General features: G+C 33.8%; 1 protein-coding gene across 4 annotated transcripts in view; it reads left to right on the top strand.

Annotated features, from left to right (window-relative positions):
- The window catches only part of Oma1 (OMA1 zinc metallopeptidase), a 62,591-nt gene extending 38,136 nt beyond the window's left edge, over positions 1–24,455 (top strand). For 3 of the 4 annotated variants that reach the window (XM_027944985.2, XM_071618736.1, XM_027944986.2), the window contains exons 8-9: positions 3,987–4,136; positions 24,142–24,455. In XM_027944985.2, coding sequence (XP_027800786.2) covers positions 3,987–4,136; positions 24,142–24,354 — 363 coding nt within the window. In that variant the 3' untranslated portion in view covers positions 24,355–24,455. Of the gene's footprint in view, positions 1–3,986; positions 4,137–5,267; positions 5,415–24,141 lie in introns of those variants that run through there. The other variant, XM_071618737.1, reaches the window with a different exon arrangement.
- Positions 24,456–27,198: the final 2,743 nt, after the last annotated feature.

Here is a 27,198-nt window from a genome sequence, read left to right as displayed (position 1 = left end):
TGTTGGGACATAGAAAATTTTGGTGTAAATCAAATTTGGTTTTTCTTTTTTAGTGAGAAGCATTAGCAAATACTTTGAATGATTTAGATGAAGCTATCTTGAAACTGTGTCACATTCAGCTGGAAAGGAGAAATTTTAAGTTATTTTCTGGAAAAATATCTAGAGAAGTGGGTTACAAAATAAAGTGAGTTTTAGCAAGTGACGCCCGCAGTGGTGTTGGAAAACAGTGAAGCTGTGTGAGTGTGTGAGACTAAAACAAGCTAGTTTCCTGGTAGTTAACAAAAAAGACAATGGTATGCCAATGACACTCATGATGGTCTTAACAGTGGTTATAATAGCAATCAATGGCAGGTAACATTTTCCCACATCTGGACACTGTCTGAATGCATTGCATATGTTATGGGGATCCCTTTAAGGTATAGGTCCTGTTATTATCATTTTACAGGTGCAACTGAATGGTAGAGAACTTAAGTAGCTTGCAAAGATCTCACAGATAGTAAGTACCAGAGTAGAGGTATGTTTGTTTCTAACATGAAACTTTCTTGTTTTAACCCATTGGAAACAATTTTAGTCTTTTGCATTATTGTTTCTAAAATAATGTTCATTTTTAAAATCCGTTTTGGTCCCTTTAAATTTTATCTCGGTTACTTTTCTAGCTCTAGTAATCCAAGTACCCTTCTGCTTCAGTGTTGTCTCACGTGATTATTTTATTTACCACAAGTCTATGTGGGATACAGGAGGGGATGCTAGAATGATTAAGGTGTTAATGAGAGTCAAAATTCAGAATAGCTAATACCAAGATTTAACCTCTTACAGGGAGTGAGGGCTGAACAAGTTTTGTTGGAGAGTCCAATAAATAGAAATAGCAAAATTTGGACACTTTTCAGTTTTATTTTTAAGGAACATTTTGTCTACAAATAGAGTACCAGTAGGCTTCAATGTGGTCTAGACTTGTTATATATTTTTCTCTGTTATTGTTTTGGCATTTGAGAAGTGTTCATACCATAAGAAAAGTTTTTATACTACTTCACTCTTTATGAATATCATATCCCACTGAGTTTCTAACTGAATAGTAGCAAATTCTTTCTCAATAATATGTCCCTTAATGCATATTTATGCATATTGCTACTGTAGTCTAGATTAAACTAGATCCTTCTTCACTTATAAGTGTATGACATCATCACTTATGACCAAACATAGCACCCTCTAACTACTACATGCCTCTGGTTGCTCACCAGGGGGAAGGAGAAGTTGTAATAGTTGACTGTATTCTGGGTTCTGGACTGGATATTTTGCAAGATATCAAATTTTATTATCCTGATGATCCACTGCTTTAATTTCAGTTTTATAAATGAATCTTAGACTCTTGGAGACTGAATTTTTGGTTCACAGGCACAAACTCTGGCACCAGATTACTTAGGATCAAATTGTGGCTCTGTCTAACTAGCTTTGCAAACTTCACCAAGTTATTACTTAACATCTGTGGCCCTTGGTTTCCTCATCTGCTCTTTAAAAAGGGGGTAATGATAGTACTTATCTCATAAGATTGATATGAGGATTAAGTGAGTTAATATAGTGAGTTAATGTTTATAGTATCATTAGTATAATACCTTGCACATGGTGTCATATAACTGATTATTACTTAAAAGAATAACTGGTATTTTGAACCCAAATGTTTTTGGTTCTAAAACCAATGGTCTTTTCATTAGCCCAGTTTTCTGCCTTACAAAACATTTCACTGAAACACATTACTTGTGTTTCTCTGATTGGATGTAGTCATTACTGATTCTGTTTTAAGAAGGAAAAGTTGTCTAGAAAGTCTTATTCTTTCTTTCTTTGTTTTCATGTTTGATGAACACAAGTTCCTTATATTTGCTATTATTTTTGTTAATAAGGGACATATTATTGAGTTAGGCTTATACGTGAGTTAGGCTTATGATGAAGAGCATATTTACTTAAAAAATGTTTTCACTTGGTGTATAGTTGTGTCTCTTTCTCTTTTGTAGTAAGAACATTTAACACAAGATTTACCGTTTTAGGTAGTCTAGCTTGTACCATTGCCCTAGTGTTCCCTGTGAGTTGAGGCCAGAGTGTGCTCCTTGGGAAGCTTCTGGGAGTATTAGGGAAATTGGATAACTACTGCAATGCTCCTTTCCCTTGTAATACCTGTGGGCCCAGGGAAATCTGTCTTGTATTGGGCAAACTTGGGGGAGGCAAAGGGGTGAGACCATTTTGCCATTCTAGTTCAGATTTCATTCAATTCTGCAGAGTGCACTGGTATCTCAGGCTTGTTTCTAAGTGTGAGTGTTTTCAGAAGGATGTTCCAAGCAAAGTCTATTGAAGTATCATCTTACAGTTTTCAGTATTTCATTTGTTTTTTTGTTTTGTTTTGTTTTTACCCTATTAGCTAAGCTGTGCTTTATAAAATGATATGATTTCAATTGGAGCTCTTTCAAGTCACTGTATATTTTTATGAATTATTTTAGATTACCTTACTTGTTTGTCTCTGTCTCAGATTGTATTTATATTATGACTGTGATGCCCTGCTATTGACAGATATATTCTTGTAGGTATTTGAAATTCAGCCATAAATATTTTTGTGTATATATGTTATATTATATATATATATATATATATATATATATATATATATATATATATATATCACACACATATATTACAACTTGTGCATTGATAGATATGTATATATATATAAAACATAGGTTATATATTTATATGTTTGATATATGTATTCATCTGATATATTCCAGTTTATGCACACATATACATGTCTATCCATATCTGTGCAGTAGGAAGGTCTTCATTATTGTTCTTTAAATATTGGATAAAATTTACTTGAATTTCAAAATTTTACTTGAATTTCAAATTATTTTTTCCTAAATTTTCTCAGCATTTGAAATGGTATTTGATAAGTATTGATGTAGCATCAATGTAGATGACTTGTATTAGCATGTGATGTACCACATTTGCCTCTTTGGGTGTCACAGTCACACTATTTTAAGAGTTTTTGAAATCACATTTTCATCAATATAATATTTTTTTCTTTGTTTTAATCAAAAGTAAAATATTTGGAAAATAGGTAATCACTTATTTTTCAGTTCTTCTAGAGAGAATGTTAAGAAATGTGAAGAAATTGAACAGGCTTATGAAAATATTTATTGTTACCTTATGGAGGATTTAACAATAATTTTTGTTACATTTTAATATACTTCAGAAGTAAAATTTTTATTTCTTCTTTATCATCAGATACCTCATTTATACTCTTAGGGGAACTACTAACAACAGTTTTTAAAGTAGCCTTCCAGAAATATTCTGTTTATATTCAAGTATGTGTATGTAGGTATGAGGGTATGATGGAATTGTATGTGTGCTCATTGTATATAAGATATAAGATCCATATATATGTCCTTTAAAATACTTTGTAAAGATATTCTGAATGACTTAAATATATTCTTTCTCACATACATTAAGGAAAAGTAGATAAGTTGATGTACATTAAAATATATAACTGTCTTTTGTTTCTGCATGCTTATTTGAAATCTTGTAATTGTTCTAGTGGTATAGATTAGGAGTGAATTATCTTTAGTGTAATAACTTTTTATATGTTAAAACATAAAAATTTAAAAATTTATTTTTATATAAGTATAAACATTTTCATTTGTATAGAGATTTTACCCTTAGTACATATTCTTATTATCCATCATACTGAGAATAGTAGTTTATCTTTGGGGAGTTAGGTATTATTGTGAATGTTGTGTTGGGCAGGGAGTAAAAAGGGACAGTGGCAGTCTCTTTATTTCTATAATATCATAGTATTTGAATTTTTAAAGTCAATGAACATATTCTGCTTTTATTAAAATGGTGGTAGAAGATGTTTTAAAAACATATAGTGACATAAAGGTACATTTTAAAAAAATGTCCTCATAACTAAGTTCATTGTGTGCTTTTATTAATTTTGGTTATAGGCTTGTGTGGATGTAAGAGCCAGTTCAGTGTTTTGGCAGCAGATGGAGTTTGCAGATAGCCTCCAAGGTCATCCCAAGTTACCGGAATGGTTATCTACACATCCTTCTCATGAAAACCGAGCTGAACAATTGGATAGGCTCATACCACAGGTCAGCTAACACTGTACAAAGCAGGAAATTATTTTTGCTCTATCACTTGTCATTAATGCTGTTATTTCTTTTGCATAGATAAAGAAAGTTCTAGCATGTCAACTATTTGTTTATTATGATTATGGATTATCAATTTTTAAGGAATTGGGCTGAAAAGTATAATCCTGCATGTCCACAGTCGTGGGGAGAAAATTGCTCTGTTAGTTGACTTTTGTCAGTGGTGAAGACAATCCTTTAGTGTGCGACTTTTAATTTTAACTGATTTGATAAAAGTTTAAAACTAAAATTTAAAATTAATATGTGTGTGTATGTGTGTGTGTGTGTATACACACATACATATATACACTACCTTGGTTATAATTTAAGTTTTCCTTGGTGATATAAGCTTTTTGTTAAAAATACCAGTAATTTTATTTTGCTGTATATGGATTTCCAGTTTTCCCAGCATCATTTGTTGAAGAGACTATCTTTTCTCCAATGTATGTTTTTGGTGACTTTTTCAAATATAAGATAACTGTAATTATGTGGGTTAGTCTCTGTATCCTGTATTCTGTACCATTGGTCTACAAGTCTATTTTGGTGCCAATACCATGCTATTTTTGTTACTATTGCTCTGTAGTGTAGATTAAGGTCTGGTATAGTGATGCCACCTGCTTCACTTCTTCTTGATAAGAATTGCTTTAGCTATTCTGAGTCTCTTATTTTTTCAAATGAATTTCATGACTGCTTTTTCTATTTCTATGAGGAATATCATTGGAATTTTGATTGAAATTGCATTAAATCTGTATAATGCTTTTGGTAGTATGGTCATTTTGATAATATTAATTTTGCCTATCTAAGAGTAAGGTAGATCTTTCCATCTTCTAAGGTCTTTTTAAATTTCTTATTTAGTGTTCTATAGTTTTCATTGTAGAGGTCTTTCACCTCTTTCATTAAGTTTATTCCCAAGTATTTTAATTTTTTTGAGGCTATTGTAAATGGGGTAGTTTTCCTCATTTCCCTTTCAAAGGATTTGTCACTGATATACAGAAATGCCTTTGAGTTATGGGTATTGATTTTGTATCCTGCTACTTTGCTGAGTTCATTTACTAGTTCTAGAAGTTTTCTCATGGGATTTTTTGGATCTTCTAGGTATAGACTTTCTCATCATGCACAAAACTCAACTCAAAGTGGATCAAGAACCTAGGAATTAAACCAGAGACATTGCATCTATTAGAAGAAAAAGTAGGCCCAATGTTGGATTAGGCCCCAGCTTTCTTAATAAGACTCCTATAGCATAAGAATTAATATCAAGGATCAATAAATGGGATGGATTCAAACAAAAAAACTGTTTCTCAGCAAAAATCAGTGAGGTGAATAGAGAGCTACAAATTGGGAACAAATTCTTACCACACATATATCATTAGAGCACTAATTTCTAGAATATATAAAGAACTTAAAAATCTTAACCAACACCAAAAACAAACAAACAAAAAAACAAAAACAAAAAACAACCCAAATAGCCCAATCAATAAATGGGCTAAGGAACTTAACAGACACTTCTCAGAAGATGATATACAATCAGTCAACTAATATATGAAAAAAATGTTCAACATCTCTAGCAATTAGAGAAATGCAAATCAAAACTACTCTAAGATTTCATCTCATTCCAGTCATAATGGCAGCTATTAAGAATATAAACAATAAGTGTTGGCGAGAACGTGGGGAAAAAGGCATACTCATACATTGTTGGTGGGACTGCAAATTGGTACACCCAACATGGAAAGCAGTATGGAGAATCCTTGGAAAACTGGGAATGGAACCACCATTTGACCCAGCTATCCTACTCCTCGATCTATACCCAAAGGGCTTAAAAACAGCATACTACAGGGACACAGCCACATCAATGTTTATAGCAGCTCAATTCACATTAGCGAAACTATGGTCTGCTTCCCAACTCATACATGACTGTCTTCTATTGGTAATCTCACACTGTGGAAGAAGCAAGGGAATTCTCTGGAATATCTTATAAGGATACTAATCCCATTCAAGAGGGCTTCATTCTCATGACTTACTTACTTCTCAAAGGCCTCAACCCCTAGCACCATTTTGGAATTTCAACATACGAATTTTTAGGGACATGATTATTTATGATATTTGGTTATTTACTCTAACCAAATTCCATTTATATTCTTAATTTAAAGAAAAGTTATTTGAGAAATTCCAGTAAAATGTACCAGGTATAATGTATGGTAATCATTTATCATAAAAGGGCAATGTAGACCTAGTCTCATCAGTTACTGATAATACTGAGGTTCATTGACTGTAAGAGACTCTTCAGTGCTACAAGATCCAGGGACCTGTGGTTCCTTAGGCATCCTGTCTCTAAAACCATAATAAACTAAGATTTCTTTTGGAAATTCCCTTCTTTTTATTTACATCCAGTGAAATTCTTAAAAAAAAAAATGTGATTTATTTAAATGGACAAATGTACTAGCCAACTTTGATTAGAAGCCTTTCCTAAATTCTGAGTTGTCATTTCATCAGATTACTGAGGATCTTCAGAGAGGTTAAAAAAAAAATGTGCTTTAATTTTTTTTTAAAGTAATGAGTTGATTCTTAAGTGTGGGAAAAAATGGTTGGAGAAACTAATATTATTTTGAAGCCAATGATGAAGAAAAACATGGGAGGTATTTTTCTTCTAAAAATAAACTATCCCAGTTCATAAACTTAATTTGAAAACCTCAGATACATTTCTTATATTTCCCCCCCAAGTGATTAAATTCAATTTGAAAGCAATAAAACTCTATTGCAATATTGGGAATAATTCAGTGGTTGAAAAGAAACTGATAGTTAGTATACGGGTATATTGTTAATTAGAATACAAAGTCATAACTCAAAGATTCTAATTCTCTACTATCATAGGTCTAATTTTTATAATGAAAAAAAGCAATTCTTCAGGCAGTGTGTGGAATTATGTGAGTCTATACACTACTAAAGACAGTATTTTAAATTCCTATTTCATTTAGGATTTTTTTTTTCCTACTCAAATGAGTACAATATTATATTTTACCTTAGCCTCCTGTCCTTGGATGTTGCTGATGTTATGGCTAGTGATACATGTCTCAAAGGTAGTTGGGACATTGCATAGACATGTCTAGGCCGGAGGCAATGGCTTCAATGTCACTCAAAAGAGGTGATAGTTGAAGCAGTGAGAGTGGATGAGTTCACCAAGGAACTGATAAAGACCAAGATCTAGAACAGAGTAGCACCAGGAGTAGTTATTTTCTGTATTTAATTGGTCAGAAGAAGACAGAGCCTGTTGTGGGTCAGATTCATAGGAGGAGAACCAAGAAAGCAAGATTTTGTGGTTCTATGATGAGAATACAAATTTTGGTAATTTTTACTTTATTCATTTAAATTACTGACAGTTTAAAATTTTTCTTTTTGGATTCCTTGAATATCATTACAAATATGTATTATTTGTTACAATAGTATGTATTTATATATTTAAGATGTGAATTTGTTTTATATATTTAGCAAATATTTATTGATCACCTATTATGCACTGTGTTGTAGGTGTTTTAGGTCATGTAAACTAGACAGAAATCTACACATTCATAAAGCTTATTATACAAAGGGGAGACAGACAATAAATAGGGGAGGTAGGGTCTCTCTGGTGTCTCTTTTTGAGAAGAACACTAATTCTGTTGGATCAGTTCACCCTAAATTTAATTTAACCTTAACATACCTCCTGTAGGCCCTATCACCAAATATGTACACACTGAGGGTTAGATATGAGTCTTGGGGGGAAACACTTCATTCTTTAGCAGACAGACAGTGTGTGAGCAGAGATAGGATGGGGTGCTGGAATAGCCCTTTAAAACGGGGTTAGAGAAGGTGCCTCTATGAGGACTCTGGTTTCTTCTCAGAGATGGGTTGCTCGTAAAGAGTTTTGAGCAGAGAATTGGAGGAGTGACAAGTTCTAGCAGATGCTTGGAAGAATGTGATTTACAGCTTCCACAGAGCAGTACAATTTTCATATAATTTTGGAGTACTTTAGCATAATATATTGTTCAGAAAATAAAATAGTTCCTTTCCTGTTTTGTTCAAAAATTGAGATAATGCTTCCAAATAAGAAAAAAATCCTTGCTACTTTTTAATGTAAATTCTGAGATAAAACATGTATAAATGTGTATTTAAATATAATCCTGTGATCCACTAGCATTTAAAAAGGATAAATATAGGTTTGTAGTAATAATATTATTTGTGGTTAATAAGCTGATAAGCTATAATTTTATTTACTTGAAATAATCAGTTAAATTTAGGAAACATATCCCACATATTTTGGTTACCATAACAACTTGGGTGAAAAATTGAAGAACAGATGTTGTATCAACCTGTTGATGTTTAATAGTGTGACAGTTTTAAAATTATAGTTATACTGTTCAGACTTTAAATTCATGTACATCATAATTTGTCCTTGAAAGAGATACCCGTTTTTTCAATAAGAATTTTTATAAAATATGAGTGGACATAAGTAAGTTAAATTTACTTAAATATTTATTTTAAAACCAAACATTTAATAGATATTTTTGTTCTCTACGTCTTTATTTTTTGTTCTTTTTTGTTCTTCTCTATTTCTTATACTTTCCTTCCCCCTCTTTCCCTCCCATTCCTTCTTTGGGAGGTACAGGGAATGGAGGATGATAAAATGTGTAGGAGAAGCATTTGAGGATTATTTGATTATATATTGATTATTATATTATATATTGATTATATATTGATTATTATTTGAGGATTATTAATTATATTTTATTATAATTAATGTCATAATCATAATTTGAATAAGATTTATTTTTAAACATTTTTAGAGCTTTCAGTGCCAGCTTTATTTGTTAACTGTTTTTAAAATCTTGATATTCATGTTCAATTTTTAGGTATCAAAATCACTCAGTAGCAGACTGTAAATGCATTCATTTTAATCTCATTTTATTTTGAATCCTTTAAACTTTCAGGAAGCTAGGGGTTTGAACTCATGCGTAAATCATTCTTATGCCTTTATAATTGCACAAAGTAAATGAATAAATCATTACTATTATACATCTCATGAGCAGAAAATATAAGAGTGTTTAAAGTGAAATGTCATTGTTGGCCAATGTACACAAACATACACTGCTCACCTTACAGAATTTCATTTTGTCTGACATGGAGAGTGTGGAGGAAAAGGCAAATATCATAGCAGCAACTGTAATTGAATTGGCCTCTGAATCATATAAAGCCAGGAGGCCTGACAGTAACATTGTCTAAAACCTTAAAAAAAAACAAACCATTATATTATACGTGATGTGTATCTGCTTGAGGTTGAAATGAATGGGCTATTAGGAAAAATTGCTTGTGGGTAAGGGAGGGACAGTAATGATATTTTTAGAAAAACATGTTAAAAATTGGAGGTGATTTTTTTTTTTCCCTCCTTGATGTGTCTTGCCTTCTGTTTTCAAAGGACACTTTTAATCCAATAATGAGGTCTCTCTGGCATTATTTTCCCTCCTTTTTTCCTATTAAACTCAATTATTATTGTTTATATTCGAAGAATTAGTAATTGTTTTACTTGATGTAAAGTAGAATAATTCTGATGTGTATCAGTTGTTTCATGAATACTTTAGTTACTGGGAGTGCCATTCCTAAAATAAATAAATGGGTTTATTATGTACTTTAACCCTTAAAAATTGTATATATTTATGGGGTATGACATGTTTTGATATTTGTTCATGTTGTGGAATGATTAGATCAAGCTAATTAATGAATTCCTCCCCCAAGCTTATTTTTTTTTGTGAGGGGTGGCAACATTTAAAATCTATACCTTTAACAGTTTTCAAATATATATTATATATTTTATAGTATAGCATATTTTTGTTAAATATGATCATAATGATGTACAATAGCTCTCTAAACTTATTCCTTCTACCTGAAACTTTGTGCCCTTTGACCAGTATCTCCCCATGCCCATCTCTTTCCCATAGTCCCTGAGAGCTACCATTCTTTCAAATTCTATGAGTTTAACATTTTAAGATTTCACATATAAGATAGATCATATAATATTTTTTTTCTGCACCTGGCTTATTTCACTTACCATAATGTCCTTGAGATATATCCATGTTGTTACAAATGACAGGATTTATCATTCGCCTTTGTTAAGAGTGGTTGATTATAAAATGTTTTTGTTTGAAAACCTTTCCTGATTATTTTTTCATTATAGAGGACAATCGATAGGTTAAGTGGCCTGAATTTTTACTTTTTAAAATTTACTTTAAATATTCTTATTCATGGTTATTTACTTTAAATCACTTCAAAAAATGGTCAGACTACAATTTCCATTGCAGATTATGAAAAGAGTTGAAGTATAAATTTTTCAAAAGATGAAATCATTACTCATTCAAATATAAAATGAATACATGTGTGAAGTTTTACTTAACGTTTGTTAATTAATGTGGGAAACTAATTGTTACAACTAGTGCAAAGGACAACTCAAGAACCATAGTGTGAGCCAAGAAATCATAAATGAGGTTAAGGGAAAAAGCATAGACAGTTTTATTCAGGTACATAATAGATTGCAAATTAGGAACGCAGGCTCAGACCACACCAGCATTCCACAGCAGGAAAGTGGACTTCAGCTTTTATCAAGTCCAGCAATTGGGAACTAATGCAAAGAAGGGTGGTCGTAAGTTTTGTAGGTCCATCAGAATGTCCAGGTCAAGGCAAAACTGGGTTACTCTGGTATTTCTTGAACATTACATGATATTGTTAGATTCTAGAAAATGGTTCCCTTTGACAGACTCAGTTCCTGCATGATATATGTGTGGTAATCTTGCTCCTGTCAGTAGATCTCTAAGGCTCAGGAAATAATTTTTGCTTTTTCTTTTGTTTTTTTTTCTCATGTTTTACATTCTGCAGCCATATTAACTTTTATTTCATTAAGAGTTATATAGGCAGTAAGGAATACAAATAGATGCAAAACTCCATTTATAGAGCAGTAATCAGATTCATCCTATGAGACATAGTTCATTTCCATTTCCCATTTCCATAGACAAGTATCATTTTCATTATTATTAATTTTCTATGACTTACAGAGTTGTGAAATAGCTCAAAGACCATGACAGGTACAGATAACCTAGAAGGGCACACTTAATAGACCACCTAATGATATTTTTTGCCCATTTCAAAGTCTTTTATAATTCTTTGTTTTTATTTTCTATTGACATTCTTTCTCCTTTCAAGAAAAAAGATACCTAATCAAATATCCTATCAGACTAATATATAAGCATGTCTTGTTTTATTATTTTGAAGTCATGCAGGTATTATCCTTACCATATTTTTGTTCTGTCTCTTAAAAGTAACAACCCACTGTTGTCATTACTTTTTGTCAGATCTATTGGATTGCAGTTCTTTTTTATTTTATTTATTTATTTTAAATTTACATATGACAGTGGAATGCATTACAATTCTTATTACACATATAGAGCACAACTTTTCATATCTCTGGTTGTATAAAAAGTATATTCACACCAATTCATGTCTTCAAACAAGTACTGTGGATAATAATGTCCATCACATTCCACCATCATTTCTAACCCCATGCCTCCTCCCTTCCCCTTCCAACCCTCAGCCCTGTCTAGAGTTTGTCTATTCCTCCCATGCTCCCTCTCCCTATCCCACTATGAATCAGCCTCCTTATAACAGAGAAAACATTCGGCTTTTGTTTTTTTTGGGGATTGGCTAACTTCACTTAGCATTATCTTCTCTAACTCCATCCATTTACCTGCAAATGCCATGATTTTATTCTTTTTTATTGCTGAGTAATATTCCATTGTGTATATATGCCACTTTTTTATATATATATTCATCTATCAGCTTCCTTAATAAGACTACTTTGGCACAAGAATTAAAACCAAGAATCAATAAATGGGATGAAATAAAACTAAAAAGTTTCTTAGCAAAAGAAACAATCTATGAGGTGAATAGAGAGCCTGTATCTTTGGAGTAAATCTTTACCCCTCACACATCAGATAGAGCACTAATCTCTAGGATATATAAAGAACTCAAAAAGCTAAGCACCAAAAAAACCCACAAATAACCCAATCAATAAATGGGCCAAGGACCTGAACAGACACTTCTCAGAAGATGATATACAAACAATATATGAAAAAATGTTCGTCATCGCTAGCAATTAGAGAAAAGCAAGTCAAAACTACTCTAAGATTTCATTTCACTCTAGTCAGAATGGCAGCTATTAAGAACACAAACAACAGTAAGTGTTGGCGAGGATGTGGGGAAAAGGCACACTCATACATTGCTGGTGGGACTGCAAAATAGTGCAGCCAATATGGAAAGCGGTATGGAGATTTCTTGGAAAATTGTAAATGGAAACACCATTTGACCCAGCTATCCGTCTCCTCATTCTATACCCAAAGGACTTAAAATCATGGCATTTTATGGATGGAGTTAGAGAAGATAATGCTAAGTGAAGTTAGCATATTACATGGATTGAAGTTCTTAATGTTAAATTCCTTAGGTATTTTGAAAAGTATATATATATGCTTGCTTTCAGAAATTAAGGGATGGAGTTGGAAGTAGAGGTAATAGTAAAAGGATTGGTTTCATTTTCCAGGAGGAACATTTAAAACTTTCATGAGCCATTTAAAACTAAAAACACCGCTGTAAAATCAAGAGTGAAGTTGCATAAAGGCAAAAGTGATAGAAGAGAAGTGAGGACAGAGAAGGAAAAGTACTTTAAAATGTATGTTTTAGTTTTAAATTTTAAAAACCCATGTAAAAGTAGAGAATGACTTGAATAATTAATGAAACTCAATTTCACTCATCTGACAGTATCAATCCTTTTATGCATTTGCTCATCTGTCCTTTTCTGCCCCTCCCCCAGATGTATTTCAGTGTAAATAGCAGACATCAGGGTATTTTATCCCTAATTATCTGGGAGGAACAAATAAATCTTTACCCTTCATAGTTATTCCTTAGGACAAGTTTCCTGTAACAAAGGGCAGATTAACAAGAGAGAAACAGATGCAAGTTTATTAATATGTAAACTTCATGTACACATAAGTGATACCAGGGAAAGAGGATTTTGAATTCAGGCTTAAATAACATCTTCAGCTGAAACACAGAGAGCATAATGAGGGCCTTGCTATGGGGAGATGGACAGAAAAGTATGGTAAGCAAGTGTGGTAAGGTGTGTTGTGCAGGTTTAAGTCAGTATCTTTCCATTGTTTAGAGTCTCTAGTGATTTACAGAGTAATCTTTCTTTTCCTGGTACAGAGAAAGACATTTTCTTTATAGATGTAAATTTCTCTATCAAAAGGGTAACTTCTGCCATTTTCAGAGCTTCTTCTGTGTGTGTTGTTTCTTAAAATAAGTTCAAAATAATTATTGTGCTAAAGAGATATTTGGGATGTCATTTTCTGGACTGTTAGTCATATTTTGGGATGATATGTCCAGAACTTCATTGCAGGGGAACAAAATGTTTTCCTTCTACACTTCTGGGTTTTTTTTTTTTTTTGCCTACCCTAGTTATTAAATTCATGTAAAACAGTTTAGTAGGAGAAAAACCATATTTAATTATATACATATGCACAGGAGTCCCACAACAATATGAAATTCAAAGAAGAGTCAGATCATTAGAGCTTATATAGCATCCTGAGCTACAGAAAGGAATAAGATTGGGGCTTTTAGGGTGGGGTGGGATAGAAGTTCCAGGAGGGTAAAGGGAGGAAATGTATGGTGAATAAAAGTTGCCTTGTTATACAGATAAAAAGTCTCTCAAGTAATAAAGTTGAAGAATAGATGATTATCTGGGCATGGCATCAACCTCCAGTCTCTTCTCCTGTGCTGTGAGTTAATCTTTCCTGATTGATAAGATTACCCAAGAAGAAATTCATAACAGTTGAGTTCCTTTAGGAGTATCTGTCTTTAGGCAGATGGGGGGTTTAGAGAAAGCCTTGCTTTCCTTCTGTGTTCTCCAAATGTCCTTAGTTCAAAGTAATCATCATACCTAAGTGCCATATTCAGGGTAGCATTTCCTGAGCTTGTTCACTGTATACTTCAATATGCATTTCAGGAAGTAGTGTCCATATATTCTGTAAGTATACCATTATCCTCTTACATGGGTTCAGCTTAACATGGCTGCAGCTAACTTGAGTTGTCATCTCCATGATTACTTTGGAGTAACCTTACTTAGTTTTCTGGCATTTACCAGGAAACTGTAAATAGACAAAACCATTAGTTATTCCAGCAAGGATGAAGTCGCTTTTGTCCTAACCAATATGTATGACCTCTCTTTCTGACCCAAATTGAAGGGGTACTGGTCTCGCTGCCACATTTCTGACAGTAAGTCCCCAATAAATTGCACTCTGGTCTAATGATACTTTGGGGCCCAATTCTCATATACTGAGGCTAGGTTGTTCTGTAACACCTGCTTAAGGAAATTCATAGTTTTTCCTTAAAATTAAACATCTGTCCATATTTAGATACTTAGATTTCTTTATCTCAAAATAGAGTTTTATAGTGGGTTTGTTCAGATTGCAATCCATTATGGTACACATATTGCATTTTGTTCTCATGACCCTTCAGTCTCCTTGACTTTAGAACAGTACCCCTCACTTTGATCTTGCTTTTCAATATGTCATTGACTTGTTGAATAGATCTACTTCCACATTCTAGATTCTAGATTTATTTGATTGCTTCTTTGTGCTATCATCTAACTTGTTTCTCCACACACTTGTAACTTGAAGTCCAGTTGGGGCAAAAGCATTTTATAGGCAGTGTATTATGCTTCCCATTTCTTAATATCTGGCTACCCACATGCTCCAGAGTCCATCAGTGTGTTTTCCTGACTCTTCAATTGTGCATTAAGTTTTCCCCCTTATAGCTAACAAGAGATTGTGGGATGATAATTTCATACCCTACAATTATCCAGTTCTCAACCTGAGCTTTCATGATTGAAAACTTTTCTATTTGAAGAGGCTGACCTTAGTGTGTGTCTTCAGGAGGAGTCTATATAAAACAGTGAAGAAGGAAATTAGACCAGTCAAATCAACCCTACTGAAATAAGAATGTTAAAGTTATATTTTTCTCCTATTCAAGAATAGATTGAACGAACAGGCAGGTAAGAAAGGCTTAAAAAATCAGAATGATAATAAGTTACAAGAGTTAGAAAAAATAGCTGAAAAGAGAAGAATGATAAAGGTAATTTTATCTAAAAAATTTATTGAACATTTCAGTGTCCTTAACTAGTAGCACCAGAGGAACCTCATCTAAACTAAATCTAGTAATAACATTGAAAAACAAAGCCTCAGAAATGCCCATTGTCTCCTCATAAGATAAGCCTTAATAGTAGAAAAACATAAAAAAGGAAAAACCAAATATCAGGTGTCGTTTCAAAATTTCACTGCTGGAGTGAGCAGAGGAGGTAGCAAGAGCTCCTACAGAAGCAGTGCCACCTGAAACTGGCATGATAAGCCTGACTTGACTGCATCAAAGTGACAGAACAAGAAAGTAAGATACGTTCCTTTTCGAAAATTGCAAAACTTGTGAATACAGCAGAGCTATAAAACTTTCAGTGGAGGCTATAAAAACCAGAATCGATGCCTCAGAACAAAGACTTATTGATTTGGAAGCTAGAGGAACATAGCACAACCGAATTAAAACACTCAAAGCCAAAAAATGTCCAAAAAATGAAAGAATATTGAAAGACACCAGGAAATCCACGTTGCATGCAACAATATGAGGGACAGATGCGATCATTTTTTTACCGGTGTCTTCATTTCTTTGTGGCATCTATATCACTCACTTTCTGTTGTCGTTGTTTAGATACTATTTCTCAAGATGTGATTTTTAGAAGATTCCCAGAATATCACGCATGAGAACTGCTGACATGGCAAAACTTGAATATTTAAATTTATGAAGGATCCAGTCTTCATTGAAACGATGGGCTCTTACTGGCTACCTAGGTAAAAAAGCAGTCATACCAGAGTAAGAATGATTTTGAACCTTACTCTTCAGATTCTTGAAGAAGTATGAGTCTAGGAGAAAAGACAACCAAAAAAACACCAAAAAATTAATACACTTTGGTATGATATCTAGCCATACTGATATTCTTGTCTTTTAAGATGGAAGATCCTTCATAAATGTAACTCTAACAACATGTCAATGAAGTACTCATTAGCATCGGTGTTTTTTCCCCAGAATCTATTGATGATCAGGAACTAAATCAACTGCACAGTTTAGTTTCTATGATTATATCATTCTTAATTTTATATTATGCCATTGTTAAAGAACCACAAAACAAGTAAGGAATTTAAAAATCAGTTGTATAATATGTAAAATAAGGTGTAACTGACATAAGAAACAAAATGCTAAGTAAAAGGAGTAAATCAAATGCACACTTTTCACAAAATATTATGTTTGTAATATAAAATGTTATGATTTAAAATTTCAGAACATAGTATTAAGTTATTATAATAAAAGTGAAAGGTAAATGACCACATAAAAATTAAAACAATGTGAATGAAAGGTGAGAGATAAATCAACAAACATGAGAATACCTTACGATAAATAAATTTCATAATGACGTTTTTCTGTTTTTATGGGTTGCTGCCAAAGCTATATTTAGAAAGAATTTAATCAATTTAAATGTCTCTGTTAATTAAAGAAAAAGAGAAAAGTTGTAGATAATTATAAGTGCCTCAAATAAGGGAAATAGAATTAATAAAATTAAGCAGGAATTAAAGGACAGTAGTTGATTCTTTGGGAAATTTCGTTAAGGCAATAATCATTGGATCAGTTAGACAAGGAATAAAATGAAAATAGTATCTGGAGAAGAGATAAATTAACATACTATAAAGATGAATTATTTGGGAGAGTAGTTTTAGTTAGATGATGTTAATTGATAGCTCAGGTTAAAATCAGTAATTAAAAGTGTGTGCATATGTGTATGTGCATGAATTGCCAGAGTGATTGCAGCTAGAAGTAGAAAATATAGTAAAATAGAATGAACCTCTTCAAATTAATTTTGGAAAGCAGTTAGGTACAAATAATCAAATGAAAAAAAAAACCAATTATAATAAACCCATAGAGTTTTAACATGTGAAGAAAGAAAAGGGCATCTATCCCTGATGGTGATTTACTTTGGAGAATTTTTTTCACAAGTTGAAAGAACAATTACCCAGTGACTAATCCCAGCCTCAAGATATAAAAAGAGTTGTTATCGAGTATCTGATTCATCCTATGTCATTTCATTAGCATAAATGATTTTGTTTCTACAATTTGATAAATATACCTTTAAAAGAATTTTTGGACTGGTTTCATTAATCATCAGATGGTAGAATACTAGGTTTCAACAATTATTTATCATAAGCAAGTAAGTTATCCTTAGATTCATGGGTGTCATCTTAAAAGTAAAACTATTGCCCCCCAGGAAGAAATGTAGGGTTCATCTTTGCTGATTCTCTTTCCTTCCTGTCTGCATCCTATCAAGGAGAAGAACATCTTTTGACTTCCTCTACAGTGCATTAGGAATCTGTCCTCCTCTTTCACCACTGCCACCACCCTGGTACAAGTCACCATCACCTTTCCCCAGTTACCACATGCACTCCCTATTTTAGTCTCCCTGTTCCATTTTTCACCTCAATTCCTAAAACCCTGTTTTCAATAAATGTCCAGAATGATCTCTTTAATGTGATTTCCTTGCTTAAAACCTGCCAGAAGCTTCTTATCTAACTTAGAGTAGAAATTCAGACTCCATACTTAGTCTTCAAGTCACATAATTTGGCCACTGCCTTCCTCTCCTGTTTTATCACTTGTTGCCCCCACCCCCAGGTTTTTATTGGTTCCAGCCATTTTACATCAAGCTTGTTTCCTCTTAGAGCTCCTCTACTTGCCTATTTCTCTGCCTGGAACATCCTACTTTCAGTTCTTCACACAGGCGTGACCTCCTTGGAGGTTTTCTGTGATCCCTCAGTGTCAAGTAGCCTCTCTTCCACACAGTTGTTCTTCATTTTTCTACACAACACACTTTTCATGCAAAATGATGTTGTTTACTTTTTATTGTCTGTCTCTACCCTAGAATGTAAAGCCCCTGTTCATTGTTTCCTTAGTGCCTGTGACAGTTTCTGAGATGCCTAGTGAATATATAAATGAGTGCATGGTGGGTAATGATAGGAAAAATAAGCAATATAATAGTGGGCTAAAAATAGAAAAGTTGGCAGTGGAATTGAATAGCACTTCCACAGCTTTATAGAACATTAGCATCTAGGAAAATTAATAGTTGGTGATGGGGAAAAGAGGCTCATAGGAAGTTGAATTGTTTAAAAAAAATAGCAGAGTGTCAGGAGTCTTGGCCTTTGTTTCTGACCTAGCCACTTAACTTTGAGAAAGGAAATCTAACCTTTGGTTTTCTTCATATTTAAAATCAGGGTAAGCAATATCTTAAAGGAGTTGCTTTATGTACTTGTGTGGATGAGGTTCTACCTGCTTCTCTCCTTCATTGCCTGCCTCCTTTATAAGACACTTTATGGTAAGGATTATATACCAGGCCCAGGACTTAAACTGTGACTCATGTTGTAACATCAGTTTCGAAAACATGTGAACGATACCTGGCATGGTGCAAGGCACAAAATGAACGGTCAGTGTCCATGCACTTAGCCTGTTCAACAAATTGGGCTGGAAAAAACTGGAAATCCATATGCAACAAAATGAAATTAAACCCCTGTCTTTCACCATGCACAAAATTCAACTCAGAGTGGAGGACTTAGGAATTAAACCAGAGACACTGAGTCTGTTAGAAGAAAAAATAGGCCCAAATTCATCATGTCGGATTAGGCCCCAACTTCCTTAATAAGACTCCTATAGCAGAAGAATTAATATCAAGAATCAATAAATGGGATGGATTCAAACTAAAAAGCTGCTTCTAAGTAAAAGAAACAATCAGTGAGGTTGAATAGAGAGCCTACTAATTGGGAGCAAATTCTTACCACACACATGTCAAATGGAGCAATAATCTCTAGAATATATATAAAGAACTCAAAAATCTTAACACCAAAAAAAAAATCCAGTCAATAAATGGGCCAAGGAACTGAACAGACACTTCTCAGAAGAAGATATACAATCAGTCAACAAATATGTGAAAAAATGTTCATCATTGCTAGCAATTAGAGAAATGCAAACCAAAACTACCCTGGGTTGGCTCATCTCTATGCACTTCAGATCTTCCTCAGGACTCTCAGAACCATATATTCTCGCCATTAAAGCCCCTTCTTGCTTTCTCTTAGGCTATAAATTCCTTAGAATGTTCTCCTTATGACACTTATGACAATGATTAGTGTTCTATATATGTTCTATATACATTTAGCATGTATTAAGTGCCTATTATGTGCAGTACATGGAGTTAAACAAGACAACAAAATAAAAAAAGTAGAAAATCATATTCTAGCAGTATGTTAGGAAAGTATTTGCTCACTTTTGAAGATATAAAGGTATATATAATAAGATGGATTTGAATTTATAAAAGTAAAAAGATGTCAGCATCCTAAAGCATAATAAAGCAAATAAAAATACTTTATCCAGATAGCAGATAAAATTTTACTCTGCAAAATAGATGAAGCTTTTATAGAAATATATGTGGTGTATTATAGAATTTTGCTTTGATAATAGGAGGAGAGACACAGTTTACATATGAAGAAAGCAATAGAAAATCTTTATGAAAGATAACATAGTTTTTCTAGCAATTAAAGAAACAGCTCAAACATGCCAAATACATTTATTCAGTAAAAGAATTTACTCAAGAAGCATATCATGTGGTACAAGCAAGCATTAGCACAAAAAAGCATGTTGGGTGAAAGCATTAGATAGAAAACAGGTTCTGATCCCTGTTTTTTACTTCCAAGATACTTAAAAAAACAGACTCTCATTTTTTTAAAAAAAGAAAAACAGTTTTAGGTTTTCAGCACAATTGAGAGGGAGGAATACAGAATTAGCTGACCCCAGGTATAGATTCCCATACCATCAAAATCCTGCAGCCAAGTATCGTATATTTGTTACAATTGATGAACCTACACCATCCCATTGTTACCACACAAAGTCCATAATTCATATTAGGGTTCACTTTTGGTGGTGTATATTCTGTTTTGGCAAAGATATGGCATGCATCTGCCATTAGAGGATCATACAGAATAGTTTCAATGCCTTAAAAAAAAAAATTGGTGCCTACTTATCCCTCCCAATGATTTTTTAGTTTCTTTAGTTTTGACTTTTCCACACTGTCACATAATGTTCTCATATTAGCTTTTTTTATACTTATTAATAAGCATTTGAAGTTCCTCCTTGTCTTTTCATGACTTGATAGCTTATTTCTCTTCAGAGCCAAATAATATTCCATTGTCTGGATGTACCACAGTTTATTACTATTTATCTACTAAAGGGCATCTTGATTACTTCCAAATTTTGGCAAATAAAACTGTTACAAAGATTTCCAAGGCAACTTTTTGTTCCCTACCAGTCATTTAACTTCTTTGGGGATCAATTTTCTCATCTGTAAAATTTAACTGATGATTTCTGAGGATTCTGGTGTTTGGAATATGTGGTTATCTTGATAAGAATTTGAAATCTTATGTTATCCTGATTGTGACTAAACTCAATCTCTCTATATTGCTGATGTCATTATAAATTGATTAAGTTTTTCTGCTAGAAAGGAATCTGGTCCTATATTACAGAAATTATAATCTGTTCTTTGATCAGATAGTTCTATTTTTGAGAGTTTTGCTTCAAGTAAACCCAAGTGGAGGTTAAAATGTAAGATTTTTTAATACAAAGGTTTTTTTTGTTTGTTTGTTTGTTTTGAGTACTAGGAATTAAACATGGGGCACTCTACCACTGAGCTACATCTCCAGCCCTTCTATTTATTTTTTATTTTTGAGACAAGGTCTTCCTAATCTACCCAGGTTAGCTTGAACTTGTGATCCTTCTGAGTTGCTGGGATTGTAGGCATATATCACCACTACCAGCTAACAAATATTTTTATAGTAGGGTAATTTATAAAAGCCAAATAAAACTGTGGGAACAATTCAGATGCCCAGTAGTAGAGAAATACAAAGTAAATTACAGACAGCAACCATGACTATTCTGAATGATGTGTACCTACTACTTTACTCAGTGTGGTGGTCTAATTATCTGTAATATATGAAAATACTAAATAAGAGAATTTAACAGTATTTACTAAATCTAGAAAGATAATGGAGATGGCATCCTCTTCTGTTCTCTGTGCATTTCTTCATTGCTAAATGCTGTGCCAGCTGTTGCTGTGCTGGACTCCATACTTTCTCCTTTTAATGATGCCAGCATGGGGCTTAGACATGTGGTATAGCAGATAAACTTCTCACTTGGAAAAGAAAGTCGCTATAGTTGTGAAGGGTGCCTGTATGTTTCAGTTCAGCCAAGAAAGTCTTGGCTTATGCCAGAAATCTCAGTATCATCTCTTGTACCCTCAAAAGTGTACCTGTTTGGACAGTAGCTCACCCTGAGGGTCTGGCTTTCTCAATTGTATAGCAGGGAAACCTTTTCTTGTTATTTAAATTAAGTTTACTTTGACAAACAGTTAATGCTCAATAGAGGTAATATCTTAAATCTATTGTATTGTGAGATTCAAAGGGAAGTAAAACAAAGCCTCTGCCAGCAAAGAGCTTCACATTTTATTTACTTATTTATTAGTTCTAATCAGTTATACATGACAGTAGAAAGCTCTTTAATTCATTGTATACAAATGGAGCAGGATTTTTCACTTCTCTGGTTGTATATGAAATAGAGTCCCACCATTTGTGCATACCTCTTTAGTTTACTTTGGTAAAAAATAGCCTCATCTATCAGACATGCTCCTATCCCTGGTTCCTGCCTTAGCCCCATCAACCGAAGAAGACTCCTTTCTGACTTTTCTCTGACTGCATGCCACTTGCCTCTACCCCACATTCCTGTGAGGTTTAAGGGGATATTCCCGTCTAAGAACCTGCATGCCATTAGTCTGGGTACCTTGCCCAAACATGGTTGAGTCTGCTTCCAGGGCCTTTTTGGACCTATTCCTTTGGATACATGTGCACACATAGGCCCTTACAGGCCTGATGGGATGGGATGGAATGGGAGGGGAGGGGAGGGGAACAGAGGGAACAGACAGCAGTCTAGTAGAAGGAACTAGAGTAGACTCTCCCTCAACCTTATACATTCTGAAATTCAAGAATTTATACCTGGACATACAGGTAATTTTGAGTGGATATTCATTGAAGTAGGAGAATAGAACTTCCTTTATATAATAGTTTATTACCTTGGATTATAGCTTGTAGATACTTAGACACATGGTAACCAGGCCTCAATTTGCAGTCTTGCCCTGGACCCTGCAAATATTAGAGGCAGGCCTATTCATAGTACAATGTAAAGGATGTACCTGTGAGAGCACATTCGATCTTATTCTGTTCTTTAACCTGTGCTGTGCTGGTTCACCAGCTTTCCACACTTCCATCTCCCTTGCATTCCTTGCTGTTCATTCCTTTGTGAAATGCTTTTCCCCAAGATTGCCATGTGGTCTCTTAAGTCTTTTAGGTCTTCTCCTCCCTGCCCAGAGTCATTTTTTTTACTAGTAAGACCTTGTCTGTCCAGCCTTTCTAAAATTTTACCACTCCCCCAGATACTTACTATCCCCCTTTCTGTCTTTTTTACTTCCCTTAGTACTCATCACTATCAAAAAGTCAGAAGTTGGGGCTGGGATTGTGGCTCAGCGGTAGAGTGCTTGCCTAGCACGGGTGGGGCCAGGTTTGATCCTCAGCATCACATAAAAATAAAGATATTGTGTTGTTCCCATCTACACCTAAAAAATAAATATTAAAAAAAGTCAGAAGTACTGAAAAAAAAATACTGAACCAACTTTTCTACTTAAATGTCCTTCTTTTAAAACCACTTAAATATTAAAACTTTTTTTCATACAAATATTTTAAGATCTTCAAGTTATTCGTGGGCCTTCTTTAGAGTTAAGTCAATAGTTAAGGGTAATTACTTGAAGCAGTAGTTCCCCCATCCTGCCCTCAGTTTTGGGTTAATTACTTTCCAAGTTTATTGCATAATTTTTAAAATTTCCCACTATATCTAAATAGCCTGCTTATGTTGCGACTTCCTAACTTTTCAGTTTTAGGTCTTTTATTTGCTTTCCACTAAACAGTACCAGACATAAGCTCCCTTTTACCATCATCATACCTGTGCATGCACACACATGTATTCAGCTCCCTTCTTCCCCATAAATTTTAACCATTTAATGAAAATTGTGAGTTTAGTTAGGTACTGGGACTGAACCCAGTGGCACTCTGCCACTGAGCTACATCCCCAGCCCTTTTTTGTTTCCCAGTTTGAGACAGGGTCTTGCTAAGTTCCAAATGTTGTCCTGGAACTTGCAACCATCCTGTAGTTGTAGCTGAGCCACATAATGCACTGTGATGACTTTTCCTTCCCCAACAGCATTTTATTTTTCCTACAGTTTATAATTTTCCTGATTTTGATTTTGTTTCCTTTTCTGTTATTTGCATGAATTTCATCCCATGCTATCCAAGTATGTCTTTTTCCAGTATGTTCAGACATGTATTTCTACTGTTTTCCTTTTTTTAAAAAAAAAAAAACACTCTCAAGAGTCTTCAGATTATTGTTACTCTGAATGGTTGTTCTCAGGGTCTGCTTGAGTTTGAAACTATAGAGATATCTCTAAGATTTATTTATTCTTTACAGAGCGTTTGAGCAGTTGTAGATACAATTGCTGTTGTTTAAAAATACTATTTGAGCAAATGATGGTAAGTAGATACTTACCATGAATTTATCTGTGTTTATCTTTAATGTGTTTTAATTAAGATGACTTTTACTCTAAAATACAGAATGCATTATATTTGATTTGCATAAAATATATCAGGAATTGCACTGTATTCTTTCGTTATAGGCTCTCAAAATTCGAGAGATCTGTAATTGCCCACCGCTTTCTGGACCAGACCCTCGATTGCTATTCAAACTCAGCATGAAGCATTTTCTTGAAGAATCAGAAAAAGAGGACCTAAATATCACTGTTAAGAAACAGAAAATGGATACTCTTCCAATCCAAAAACAGGAGCAAATACCATTAACATACATAGTTGAGAAAAGAACTGACAGTTGAATTAAAATTTATGAGACTAAGGACATGTGAAGAATACAGCAATCCTTATAATTTTTGTGCTATTTTTTAAGAAATGATGTTCAAAATGAAAAAAAAAAGAATATCCAGGGTCAAATCATGTATATTACAGATATTATCTAAATTCTTCTATGAGGTATTTATTTTTCATAAAATAATGATGTATTTTAAAATATCTTTAATGAGAAAAATGTCACAGAATAAATTTATATTATACATCTTGCTTTCTCATACTTGCCTTTGATTTGAAAGTCAGACCCCTAGCGGATAAGAAATCTGAATGTGTAATAGTTGTTACAGGATTTCAGCCTAAACTGGATTCCAAAGTTTGGTGATTATGATGAACTGGGAAATGGATGTCTGAAGGTATCTGTTTGCAGGAAATGGTTTGCATTGGTGGGGAAAGTAGAGATTATGTGGACATGAGGACCTTGGGATAGAAAATTTCCTGGTCTTCACCTATGGATGGTATGACAAGGGAAACAGTCACAGGCTGATGCCGAAGAAGCCCTTTTAGTAGAGAAGCACAAGAAGTGCTGGTTTTGGTCCAGGCAATAGTAGAAACAACAAAATTGGGAGAAATGTTCATTTTCATGTTGTCACAGCATATTTAGTAAAGTTATGTCATTTTGGGTTCTCAGCAGTATTATAGTTTGGAAATCCCTGGGGTTCTCAGAGAAGACAGTCACTCTATTCTCATTGAGATACCACTAGGAGAAGGAATGAGATGCTGTCCCCATGTTCATCTCCTGCGTACCAGACATCAACAACAGTGCTGGAGATGGGATAGAGAGAGAAGAGGGGAGGGGAGGGGAGGGGAGGGGGGATAGTAGAGGATAGGAAAGGTAGCAGAATACAACAGTTACTAATATGGCATTATGTAAAAAAGTGGATGTGTAACCGATGTGATTCTGCAATCTGTATACGGGGTAAAAATGGGAGTTCATAACCCACTTGAATCTAAAGTATGAAATATGATATGTCAAGAGCTATGTAATGTTTTGAACAACCAATAAAAAAAAAAAAAACAAACAACACAACAGTGCTGGAGGAGGAAGATGAGAAAAGAAGCACAAATCCCCAGTGATGCCCAGAAATTATGGTATTGTATACATTTGGGAGAAAATTTTCAAATATGAGTTTTACTTATACAGTATTATTTGTGCTCCCAAACTGGTAAAGATTAACACTGTTCTAGTTATATTCCTAGGACAGAATTTTCCTTAAAACATATTTTATTAAATAAATAATTTTTTTGAGAAGGGAAAAAGAAAGTAACTATTTTTTTTAGCATCTACTATGAGTTGGACTATATTCATTTATTCTACCACCTTGTGAAGGTTTTATTTTCATGTTACAATAATAGGCTTGAAGAGGTTAAAAAATGTAAGAAGACTAAATCTATATCTGACTTCCAATGTAAGAAGAGCAAAGGTATATCTGACTACCACTCTATTTTCCACAACTCTTAAGTATCTTAAGATTAAGCTATCAACAGATAAGAAAAAAAATTCTAGTTTTTTGGTTTCTTCATGTGTGGCTTCAATATAGGTAAACATCTTTATGCCCGCATAAAACCTGAGACCACTTACCTTGTCTGCAGGATGATGTTTCAGGTCTTCCTTTTAGATGCTTCTATCAAAATCTGCAGTAGTGAGGCAGTATAGGAAAGTGGGGCCCCTCCTTGCATGTGGGAGCCTGTGGAGTCTCATTTAGGATGTGTCCTAATACTGTTCAGTTTGCTTTGATAAATTATTTGTTAATTGTTAAGAAGACAAGTTCAGAGCCTATTTTTTCTTTTCCAGGGTTTATTATGTATTGCTCAGAAGGTATTTCTTGATCTGCACAAAAGACAACACTTGTAAGGGAGAGATTCACAGTGCCTGTTCTACATACTGTCATTCTTCACTCTCCTGGTGACTGGGTTTTGTAAGAGGCACTCCATAACATGTAAAGACGTTTGGAGAATGTCACCCAGAGGTAAACAGTAAAACACAGTGTTTGATTTCCCTGCAGATTTCCTAAGAAAATAGTGTAGTGGAGACCCTCGTCTATTTTTCCTTCCACCCCATTGTCACATCTGATTGTGGTGTTCAGACTTTCTAGAAAACATATACCAGTTGACATCATGTCAAAGAAAAAAAAGCAAAGATTAAATAGAGATAATATCTTTATAATGCATATGAAAAAAATATTTTTTAACCCATGGAATCAAATATAAAAGAAATACTACATTTTGGTCCAAGGTTTTAGGAACAAATAGCAATTAGAATGTAAGATATATGTGTAGTGTGTGTATGTATGTGTGTGTGTGTATTTGAAGTATCTTATTAAAACAACCTCTATATGTTTCAGCATTTAGTTGTAGAATTTTTCTTGTTGTTGTCTGCACTATCCCTGTGCCTTTAAGATTTAGATGTTGGCTGTTTAGCTCAATCATTAGGGGCATGAGGCCAGTAAAGGCACAGACTTCATCTAATCTCTTTTACAATGCAGATAATTGTGAAACTGTATCCTCTAAAACTAAAAGAGAATGTGTGTATTTATTGGTATATATTTAATACCTTATAGTCATGGCACATTATGGGCATACAATTAATATTTTATTATTACTGTATACTCAACATCAATCATCTGGTCAAAGGATAAGAGAATGAAAAAAGGAAAAAACAGTCACATTTTGTGAAACTTTGCCTCTTGGGAGTTAGCTTTGGGACTCTGGCCAAATCACTGCAACTTTGTAATCCGCATGTCTTCATTTATTGTCCTCAGAGGTTTGATGCAATGATTAGGTGAAATGATGTACTTGAAGCAGCATAAAGCCTA

The sequence above is a fragment of the Marmota flaviventris genome, chromosome 10, assembly GCF_047511675.1.
Source record: "Marmota flaviventris isolate mMarFla1 chromosome 10, mMarFla1.hap1, whole genome shotgun sequence".
NCBI lineage: Eukaryota > Metazoa > Chordata > Mammalia > Rodentia > Sciuridae > Marmota > Marmota flaviventris.
The sequence above is the reverse complement of the archived record's forward strand: the minus strand, read 5'-3'. Positions and strand labels throughout refer to the sequence as shown.